Consider the following 11911-nt stretch of genomic DNA (forward strand, 5'->3'; position numbering starts at 1 on the left):
GGCTGTCTTCTCTACCTCCTGGTTCTGCTTCCTGGAAAATATGGCTCTTGGGTCCCTGGGAAGAATAAACGAGGCCTAGAGTGTTTTAGGAGCTGGCTTTACAAACCAGACTTGCCAGTGGCTGGTGTCCCCTTTGTTGATATCCACTGTGAGGATCTGCTGCATGGACCCAAGGTATCTGCACAAGACTAGGAACTGCAGAATAGACGAGTCTGTACTGGCCACTAAGAGCCTCTGCTACAGTGTGTAGAACAGAAAATGGTAAATTCTTCCTTGAGCGTTTTTATAAAGGATAGAAAGCTTTGGGTGAGTTGTAGTAGTGAGTTCACACTACTGATACTGCAGTAGTGAGTTCACACTACTCATTTTGACCCTATCTGGTGAAAACCCAACTACTATCAGAAATTTTACAAACTATAAAAGACTTCAACAAAGACGTAGGGCATTCATTCATTCCAAAGGTAACCATCCAATAACTGTTCTACAGCTGTTCTATATAGATTTGAAGAACAAAGCCGATAAAAACATATTCCTCTGTGGAATGTATACTCTACCTTATGAGTTCGAAACTAAAGACTAAACAAACATTATGTAGTTTATCAGTAACAGTGGGAGACTTGGAGAACCAGAGTGGGAGAAGGAAGGTGGGCCTCAGCTTTCCCTGAGAGGGCAATAAAAACGTAAAGTAAGCAAGGGGCCTGGCCTTGAAGAAACCGCAGGGAAAGCGCCCAGCGCAGAAGGGGGGCACCGGCAGAAGCTGAGCAGTCCTAGCGCAGGGAACAGCGGGGCAGCTACTGTGGCTCAGGAGATGAGAAGGAAGACAAGAACAAGACGCAAGGCCTGAGCACTGGAGAAGGCTGTGCTTTGTTGGATGTTGCCTTTTACCTGAGAAAGACCCACAAGAGTCCTAAGCATAGAAATAACCTACTTTAACTTACTTTTTAAACTCATCGAGAAAACTGAGTTTAATCGTAAAGCTCAAAGTGTATGGACTAAGCTCCCTTCTGGGATGTTTAAACATCTATACCATGTTGAGGGCATACTGAAGTACTCGAGAGAGGCTCTGGACAAAGGCAAACACACTTTTCAATCCTGGATAAGAAGCTTCGCATTATAAACAAATAAATGTTCCTTCAGTGAATTTAACGCAATTAAAACACCCCCCCCACCCCTCCAAAACCATGTTCTTTTTCTTCTGAACAGATAAATTAATTCCCACGTTCAGATGGAAATATCAAAAGGCATGGGCAGGGGACAGCCACTAGACTTATTGTATATTAAATTTACTATAAAAGTTCAATAGCTAAGAGAAATTACTACCTACTGGCACAGAAATGTAGGCTTCTGTCCACATGGGACTGACGTGCCAATGGGAAGTGGGACAGCAGGAACAGAAAAGCTGGAGGACCAGAGTCCCCAGCCTACCTTCAATCTGTTCTCTCCAAAACGCTCCTCCTGACTTACTCCCTGCTGTGCGCTATTAACAGGCAGAGCGAGCTAACCTAGGCCCTTGCTTTGTGAGGGCTCCAAATACCAGTTTCATAATTTCTAACTCTAGAACTGAGAGGAAACATTTCTATTGTTAGCAGCACAAACACACTAAGTAACCATTTTAAAGGAGATAAACTTAGATCCTTAACCACATAACATAAAAAACCCAAATATTTAAAGAGTCACCTGACACAAATACGTGTGAATTAATTCCTTATAAACTTAGACCTAGGAGGGCATTTCTCAGTATGACTGAAACTCGAAGAGCTTTAAGAAATAACAGAATTTGACTTCAAGAAAACAAAGCTCCCACTGGAAAAAGTAAACAGGTTAGGTTAAAAAGAATAAACTATAAATAATTTTCAATGACTGATGTCAGGAAAAAATCCAAATTTAAAATGGAAGTCTTATAGGGAAAGGAATAAAAATTCTAACTGTGAAAATAAACAAATATGTTATAAAATATTTCAATTATGCTTAAACAATGATATAGTCAACTTAATTTAGAATTAGGAAAATATAACTTAAAAGGATTCCGAGATACTTTTTTTTTTTTTAGATGTTTTTATCTATCAGATTGGCAGAACTCTAGAAGTTTTCCAGGGTATATATAGATGAAGAAAGAGGTACCCAAAGACCTTTTTAGTGGGAGCTCAACTATCATATCAAAAGCTCTCTGGAGAGCAAGGTTGTAACACATTAAAGTCACAAATGTATTTATCTTCAGCCCAGCAATCCCACTTCCAGAAATGCATTTTACAGGATGAGTGGATAAAGGTGCTCTTTAAATGCTACCGAGCCCTTGGTTCACATGGTAAGCATGGAGATGGGCGATGGTAACCGCACAGTACTGAGAAGACTTAATATGCTGATGTGTACATTTAAATGTGCTTAAATAGTAAGTTTTATATCATATATATGGTACAATAACATTTTGAAAAAAGTCTTTTGGAAATAAAGATTAGACTTTAAATTAATCTGAGTGAGAGGCTAGAGCTGGGATTGAGAGAGTATTAGAGTCCAGTTGTCCAATTATGGGATGCAAATACACAGACTGTCAGAAAAGACAGCATGCAAACAGACTGAGAAGAGAAGGAAGGTTTCAAATCAATGATCCAATCTAATTAATTAATTAAAAAAATTAAAATAGGCTGGGTGGTGGTAGCCCATGCCTTTAATCCCAGCACTTGGGAGGAAGAGGCAGGCAGATCTGAATTCAAGGTCATCCTGGTCTATTGAGCAAGTTTCAGAACAGCCAGGGCTACACAGAGAAGTCCTGTTTTTAAAAAACTAACTAACTAACTAACTAACTAAATAAATAAATAAATAGATTAAAAATGAAATTTTAAATGCCATCTAAAACACCAACCAAAACTATTAAAATGCCTATTTTAAAAGCAAAAAGAGTATATGCAACAATACTACAGTAAGACTATAAGACAGGTATTACTGAAGAAAACTTAGCTAGGATATATAACATGTATAGAAATCAGAAGTCTTCAACTTTATTATCAATTTTCCTCATATATGATCTAAAGATTCAATCTCATTTAAAATCTTATGGGCTTTTTATTTTTGGTTTTGTTTTTTTGTTTTTTTTGAAGTTGAAAAGATGAGTTTAATGTTTATCTTTGACACATGATAAACCAGATGAAGTTTCCACATTGAGCTGAAGCCTAGCTGCAAAGGATCCCAATCAGTAAGAGTCAGCCTATCTTACTGTTGTTCTAACCCCCTGCCAGAAGTATCTGTAGATTCTCTCTACTCCAAAGGCCTTATGCCTCTATGGTTTCCATATATGTCTGACACAAAATAAAAAAGTGAACAGGCATAGTGATATCCCAGCACTTGGGAGGCAGAGGTGGGTGGATCTCTGTGAGTTCAAGACTAGCCTGGTTTACTTAGTGAGACCTGCCTAAAATACGTAAGCAAGTAAGAAGGCAGTATGAGTAGTCAAGGGAATCTGATCCAAACTGAGTATCTATATAGAACAACAACAAGCCCATCTTACGATTCTTAGGGACTTGTTTGTTTGTTTGTTTGTTTTCTGAGACAGGGTTTCTCTGTATAGCCCTGGCTGTCCTAGAACTCACTCTGTAGACCAGGCTGGCCTCAAACTCAGAAATCCGCCTGCCTCTGCCTCCCAAGTGCTGGGATCAAAGGCGTGTGCCACCACTGCCCAGCCCTAAGGGACTTTTAAGGTACATTGATCAGCCAAAACATTCTTGAAAATGAAAACTGGAGAATTCTCCTTTCCTGAATTAAAAATTAACTATAAAACTACAATATCAAATACTGTGATAAGGGCTGGCAGGTTTGCTCAGTGGACAAGGGTGGTTTCCATTGAGCGGGGTAGCATGAGTTTGATTCCTAGATCCCACATGGTGGAAAGAGCCAAGTCTGACCTCCATACATGCCATGGCATGCACACTCCCTCCCATATAAATAAATGTTAAACAATTAAAATGTGATAAAAATGTAAGTGCAGGGGACTGGAGAGATGGCTCAGTGGTTTGGAGCACTGGTTGCTCTTACAGAGGACCTAGGTTCTAGTCTCAGCATTCACATGGTGGCTTGAGACCATCTATAACTACAGTTCTAGGGGATATTATACTTCTTTTGATCTTCTGGGGCACTAGGAACACATGGTGCACACATATACACACATACAGTGGTGGTTTGAATATGCTTGGCCCTGGGAGTGGCACTATTTGGAGTTATGGCCTTGTTGGAAGAAGTGTGTTACTGTGGGGTTGGGCAATGAAAGCCTCCTCTTAACCACGTGGGAGTCAGACTTCTCCTGTCTGCCTTTGGATGAAGATGTAGAACTTTCATCTCGCCCCACGCCTGCCTGGATGCTGCCATGCTCCCACCTTGATTATAATAGACTGAACCTCTGAGCCAGTAAGCCAGTTCCAATTAAATGTTGTTCTTTATGGTATCTCTTCACAGCAATGGAAACCCTAACTAAAACACTCAGATACAAGAAAGACATTTATACACATTTAAAAAATGAAACACACACACACACACACACACACACACACACACATATATATATGCAGACTATCAACCAAATGAAGCAGAATTACAGAGCTCAGACATAACTCTTCACATATTGGGACAAGACATCAAGACAATTCAATGAAGAAAAGACAGTTTTCACCACATGATGCTAGAAAACCTGCACAGGTACATTAAACCAACCAACCAACCAACCAACCAATCAACCAATAAACCTTATCTCATACCAAACACAACGATTAACATAAAATAGATCAAAGGCCTAAACACAGATATAAACATTTCAGAAGAAAACAAGGGGGAAGCTTCATGATAAGGGTCTGGCAATGAATTCTTAGAATGACAAAGACAAAGTACCTAATTGTGGCTTAATAAATCATGCTAGTGTGACTCTGGGGCGACAGGTGCTTAGAAAGAACCCAGAAGGCTTCATGGGGCGTGGAAATCTATGTACTCCACACACAGAGGAGTACAGCATCTTTGGCAGGAGAAGCAGCATGGAGTCAGGCTTAGCACACGTGTTATACAGTCTAATTAGATGTACGTAGTTCAAGGTCCTGGAACTAAAGGCAAGTAGGCAGCTAGGCATGGTACTAGCACATGCCTGGATCCCAGCCAGCCTGGGTTATGTAAGAGGAGTTCTAGGCCAGCCTGGGTTACATAAGTGCAGTTCCAGGCCAGCCTGGGCCAGTGTGAGATCTTGCTACAAAAGAAAATGAAAAAACAAAAAAACAAAAAAACAAAAATCCAAAAAACCCAAAACATATTGAAAAAACCCCAAAGGAATCTTTAAAGCAAGAGACCACAAGGGAAGATGGTTACAAACCAATCTAAAATTTTAGTAATATAACCAAAAAAACAAAATTTGATTAACTCTTATTAAAAGAAAAACATTTCAGACTGAATTTTTTTTTAAAAAAAGCTTACTCTTAATAAGCTTTTAAAATTAAGCTTACATTTAAAATAAGTTGAAGAGAAAAAAAAATCTCCTATTCAAATACTCAATAAAGGACAACTAGTTTACCCACCCTAATGTCAATGAACTATATGTGCAAAGACAGAAAGCATTATTAGGGACAAAGAAGGTCAATATCATACAATGATGAAAGGGACATTTACCAGAAAATAATCCATTATACATTTATATGGACTTAGTAATATTATTTCAAAATATTTTAAGTAAAAATGAGCAGAAACCACATTGAAGATTCAAAATTACAGAAGGAACTTTTGGCATAGCTCTTTATTGAGAAGTCAAACAGATAAAAACACAGGAAGGATTTTAGAGAAGCAAGAAGCTTGGTCTAATGGACATGTACAGCCCTGGACCCATCACTAAGAATTCACACTCTCCTCTAGTACAGGCTGACCACTTCAAATTCTGCCCATGAACCAGGCTTCGAGGCCAGTTTTAATAAACACCAAGGACAGAGTCTGCCATCATCTCCCAGGCGGGACATGAACCTGCAGCGATCCTACTGCCTTCAGCTCTGAGTACTGAGCTGCCATGCCCAAGTGGTACTGAGGAATTAACATCAGCTGTTCAATCAAAATGTTAGCTTAAGATCATTTATTTAAAAGTCTAGCAAGTTAAATTCCATAAAGAAAGCCAGAGTAGGTTCTGAGAAAGTTCAACACAGAAAGATGTACAGACAAGAGGAGAAAGTGCCACTTACGGTATGCATGGGGAGATCATGTCAGAGCTGCGAAGTGTATTTAGACATGGCCACTGTAGCATTTCAATTTTTTTTTTTTAAATAATTCACTTACCTGTTTCCCTAAAGAATAGTGATCACTGATTCAGACTTAAAATTATTTCTAAAACTTCACCATGGACGATGGATCATTCAGTCTACAGGTAGTGAGATAGACTAGGGGCTATTTATATTTTAATAAATAGTATAGAGTATATAAATGACCAAACATATAAAGCAATAACTTTCCCGCATTTCTGTAGAAGTGCACAGGGAGAACTCAGCTCTGGTCTGTGGTGGGGTTAAGGATCGGGGAGAACGTAGCCTTGAAATATTAGTAGGTTTTGAATGTGGCTACATACAGAGAAGAGACAGAACAGTTGTAAATATTAGGTAATCAGCGTAATGTAAAGTGTATCTAATGCAATCAGTTGCTTCTAGATCAAGCACTGACCGAGCTTGAGGCAAAGGCCACGAAAGTAGGCTTGGTTCCAAACTGTAAAAAAAGCCCTAAAAGCTAAGCAAAACAGTAAGGTTTTACTTCATAGAGAGTCAGTGTGCAACTGTAGATTCTGTTGTTGAAGTTTTCTTGATTTCGCAGGTACAGAGATGCAAAAGGGGCTCCAGGAGTTAGTTTGGGAATTATTTCTGTTAGACAAACCTGGGGCCAGGAAGGTCTGACAGTAAAAAACAGAAAGGACTGGAGAGATTAAAGAGATAGAGCAAAGAAGAAATCCAAAGTGACAACTGGCTGAACCAGAAAAACCAGTCAGAAATGAGTCTGGGTTTATCCATGACAAGATGATTGGGAATACAGGGAATAGTATGGACGGGATGGAACATGAATTTATCACCCTCAGATATTGCTATTTCAGTCTATAATAATAACAACTATAGAGGTCCTAAGGTCATTGAAAGGAAATTATTTTTTAATAAAACAATACATGATTTAAAATGTCTGTCATTGAAACCCCCTGAACCTTTAGACCCTCAGTCTCCCCTGTCCTCCCACCTCACCCAGCTCTGACCCCTCTTCTCCAGGGTGTTGAACAGCTCTTGGTTACATGGCTTACTCGTTGTTAGGGCCAACCCCCCTGACTTATGGCTACACACTTCGGTGGCCAGCTCTAGAGTCTTACCCTCTACCCATCACAAGCTCAGAGTGTGCTGTTGGCTATTCATCAACTGCTGTTCAAAACTGGAAACAGAAGGAACTAGACACATTCTTAAATTTAGTGTTTACCAGCAAACTGCCTGTTCACTTTCATTGAGGGTAACTTTTCAAAAATGTACTAAAGACACATTTAGCCAAGTAAAAAAGCTGCAGGCAGCCAGGCTCCCTTCCCATTTTAGTGACTCTCCTGATCCTGCATTCTTAGTGCTGTCTTTTAGCTTATTTGGTGCAGAGACAGCTCGATGGTTCAAATATTCTGACCACGATGCAATTAATTTATACATTAAGGGATTAAAACCAAGAAATAATATCCATAGGTTAAAGAAAAAGTCACAATGGAAAATCTTAAACTTGGAACTGAATAATTAGAATTTGGAGGATGAACTATGATGTCCTTTAAATCTCTTACAACAGTAGTTCCTAACTATTGGAAGAGAAGGTTAAAGACTATTTGGATAGCTTGCATTTAAGCATTCTAAATTAAAGCAAAATGTCTTGTTTGAGCTTTCTATCCTAGCGATTTCTCATGATGTTTTCTAACAATGTTGACCAGATCATTTTCCCTGAACTGCTAAAATTCTAAAATTCAGAAGGGTCTCTCGAGTGAGTTCTTCTTCATAATCGGCCTAAGCTCGTAACTACCAAACCAGGTTTGAAAATGACCACCACATGGAGCCTTTTCTCTGCTGCCTTGTTCTGTTCTCTTCCAGAAGCTAACTGTCCTGCATCGAGAGACCAGAACATCCCCGCTCCCCTTCATCTTATACGGTCCACCTTCTTTTCAAATCCAATGATGAAACTGAAATCACCCTCTCCCCCGGGCCAGGCCGCGGCACTCACCTACAGAATGGGCTGGGGATAGTAGGGATCACATAACAAATCCCCCCATTGAGGCAAAATGACCTGTGCCTGGGACCACAGGGCTGCTCGTGATCTACAACACACATGCACACGAAATAGACACCGTTAACGCTTTTCTGAGGCCGCCTGGAGTTCAAACGTCTCATCTATGAACGAATCAGCATTTGGTTTTTTTACAAAAGTGAACTCTCTTTTCACAAAGTGAAACAATTTTATTCCTTATTTCATTGGCAACAGGATCTATCCCTTAAAAGTCATTCTAGCCCAAGGATATGGCTGCTGACAATAATAAGTGTAGAAGCTATGTAACAGAAATAAGAAATCTTCACCGTTAAAGAACAGTCTTACTACAAAACATGCCTGTCCCTTGCACAGCCTGTGGATTCTGTAGTATTTAGATACTTCCTAGACAAAGCTGTATTTATATCTTTATTTTACTGTTTATGTCTCACTCACTCATTCATATATATATATATATATATATACACACACACACACACATATATATATATAATTGGAATTGTAGTGGGGAAAGATTTAGATAATTGAAATAGATTCTGATTTCTAAAAACACTTTTACATATCAATGTCCAAAAACAAAGGAACAATCACATGAGGGTTGATTTGAGGGATTCCCGTGCTAGCTCCCCTCACCCCACCAAAAAAAAAAAAAAAAAAAAAAAAAAAAGCCTTGAAAATTCAGCCTGTTGCTTAGATCTGGCCGGAAGGACAGACTACTGAGGAAAGAAGTCACGTTTTCTCTCTTGCTTTCCTCTTTGCCTGCTTTTCTTCCAGCTTCACTTTCTCTTTCACCTTTGACATTTCCTTTACCAGTCTTCATCAACTACTATTTACATGGGAAAATTGAGACTTTCTCCTTAAAGAGAACACCATAGAGCTTTAAACTGCATGTTGCTAGTTTGTTTCTACCTAAAACATGATCTAGAGTCATCTCATGTGAAGAAGAAAATGGCAGTATTTCCTTTTGACATCAACTTGGCATTAAAAAACAATATGCTGTTAAAAAAAAAAACAAACTTGCTAGTATTTTGACTTCTAAAATATTGATACCTATCAACATATAATTGCAAGGAGCTAGAAATCTCCAGTCTGAATTTGAAAAGTTTAAATTTTCCTTTTACTTTAGAAACAAGAATTTCAGGTTGCGACTATGAATGTATCAAAAAAAAGGTATATAATACCGAAGAAGAAGAAAAAACACTACAAAGAATGTAGTGTTACAGAAACAAAAATGAACTGGTTCAAACGTTTTTTTTTTTCAGATTCCCTTTTCTTTTTTATACAAAGCCATGTCTTAATAAACCAACTTCTAACATTACTCACCTAACCTGAATTACTACCTCTTATGCTAATTTTATTCTGATTTCATTCACTTAGAATTTGAGAAGTTGATATCAGATAGAAAGCTAGAATCTGTCACTTTGTAAGAAGAAAAAACCCAATAAAACAAAAATAAAAAATAAAATAGATTTATGTTATATAGGTCTTTTAAAGCTAAACTAATGTTTTTGGAAGGCTTTGCATGGGAAACAATATAGCTTTATATTAATATACATTGGTCATTTTCTTACTAAATAAACTCACACATAGACAAGAAGTATGAACTTACAAGAAATTACCTGTTGGCATCTTAATTTTTAAATAGTTTCATTCTTGATGGAAGAATTAAGGTTGAAAATCAGCACCTAAAATAATTTAAAATTTATATTTTAAGGGAGGTTATCCTGTTTGGAGGACATTATAATGCGCCAAATGTTCCATTAGCAAAACTCTAAAATGTTGAAAATAAAACACACATGGCAGTATTCGAGCATCTTAGACATACAGACAATGCTGAAACATGAACAGATAAAAAGAAGATCGACATTAAAAGGGTAGTGTTGGGTGAGAACGGTGGCATAGCGTCTTGGTTGAGAACACCATGGAGACGTGCAGACACACGCTCAACTGAGCCACCTCCAGCGACATCTGTGCTTTTAAACCACGTAGCCCGCAGAAACCTAATTTCCACAACGAACCCATGACCTCCCAAATTTTCAACTTGTTGAAAATGGCCACTCTATAGAAAAACCTCAAAAAAGGATTTAAGCACTTCGGTTACAGCTTCAGAACCTGCACAAGTGCGTGTCCACGTTTGGTAGGCAGAAGCTACATAGTCTGCCTGCCAATCAATTGACAAACGCCCTTCCTTAAAATGGTGTCTGAGATTTGGCAAGGCAGTAAATGAGACACACTTATGAGAGAAGTTTGCTACTGTAACAAACAAAGGCATTAAGAGCAGATGAAGGATTTAGCCTTACATTGGGATTGCAAGCTCTTGTCATAGTACAAATACTATAATGAAAGTTCAATCTACCACTTCATATAAGAACATTCAAAATTAAAGTCTTCTAAAGGCAATCTCTTTTACAGACAAGCAGAGAGAGGAGAAAGAGGTGAGGAGAGGGGAGAGAGGGGAGAGAGGGGAGAGAGGGGAGAGAGGGGAGAGGGAGAGCGCGCACAGTAAATGTATAATCACTGGCTCATTTTTTTTTTCTCCTTTTTCCCCAAATAAACAGGGCTTACCTCAACAGAAATTTATATTCCCATAAAAAAAGAAAATTTTGCTAGACATGCAGCGTTTCACAAGTGTTTGAACACTGAGGACTTCAGCAACTGTGACTCGAACTTTACAACGTGTCAAAAATCGGATTTATGTCACTTCAGTGTGGGCGAGGTCAAGGCAGACCAAGGTGTGAGCAGAGGTCGCAAGCAGCCAGGGGAACCACGCCCACACAGAGGTCAGGAGCAGCCAAGGGAGTCACGCCCACACATTTCCAAACCGCAAACGGGTAGGATTTCACTAAGAAAAGGAGCTGCGGTAGGTGGCACCCCTAAAGCGCGGTCCAAGTTTCAAAGTTATGAAATAAGCCACGTTCTTTAGAGCCCTTACTTATCTCTGCATGTCTTGGTAACTGATATGTGTTAGGTAAGTATGTGGAAAAACAGCATTGGTGTGAAACTAATGCACCACAGAGTTTACAAAATAATTTCTCTTATAGAGTAAGTAAAATATACAAATAATGACTTGAACTTATCAGACTGAACGAAGCAATAGTTGAAACGGAGCTCACATTTATCGTGGCACCTCTAGCGATGCAGCTAGTGGATCTGATGATAGAAGTTCTCAGGAGACCTGTGACACAGCTCTCTTAAGCGCGCCTGTGTAAGTTCTGTCGTGTCTGGGAAACGACTCTCCTTGGAGTCACCCATTACCTCTGGCTCTTAGAATCATTCCTTCTCCCCTTCTGAGAAGATCCCTCAGCCTCATATACACTAAGAAAAGTTAAGTTCTAAAAGTCATGTTTTAAAATGTTAACATGTAAATCTGTTTAAATGAAATATGGGTTTCCCCTTTAGATAAAAGTATACTAAGCATTTAGATGGTTTTATTTTCCAAAAATCACAATTCAAACAAATATGTGTGTGTGTGTGTATATATATATATACATATATATATATGTGTGTGTGTGTGTGTGTGTGTGTGTGTGTGTAAAACATGCTTTTGACTATAGATTTATTTTCATTGCTCATATTATCTCCCACATCAAATGAAATTCTATAGATATAGTTAGCACATATATGCATAATATATGTGTATATATAC

At 38.6% G+C, this 11911-nt stretch overlaps 1 protein-coding gene across 4 annotated transcripts in view; it reads right to left on the reverse strand.

Annotated features, from left to right (window-relative positions):
* Nrg4 (neuregulin 4) overlaps positions 1 to 10988 on the reverse strand; it is a 63433-nt gene extending 52445 nt beyond the window's left edge. For 2 of the 4 annotated variants that reach the window (XM_017313705.2, XM_017313704.2), the window contains exons 1-3: positions 10831 to 10985; positions 9885 to 9950; positions 8224 to 8317 (exon numbers count right to left, since the gene is read on the reverse strand). In XM_017313705.2, coding sequence (XP_017169194.1) covers positions 8224 to 8317; positions 9885 to 9894 — 104 coding nt within the window. In that variant the 5' untranslated portion in view covers positions 9895 to 9950; positions 10831 to 10985. Of the gene's footprint in view, positions 1 to 8223; positions 8318 to 9884; positions 9951 to 10830 lie in introns of all 4 variants that reach the window. The other 2 variants (NM_032002.2, XM_017313706.2) reach the window with 2 other exon arrangements.
* Between the last annotated feature and the right edge of the window lie 923 nt (positions 10989 to 11911).

The sequence above is a fragment of the Mus musculus genome, chromosome 9, assembly GCF_000001635.26.
Source record: "Mus musculus strain C57BL/6J chromosome 9, GRCm38.p6 C57BL/6J".
NCBI classification, from domain to species: Eukaryota; Metazoa; Chordata; class Mammalia; order Rodentia; family Muridae; genus Mus; species Mus musculus.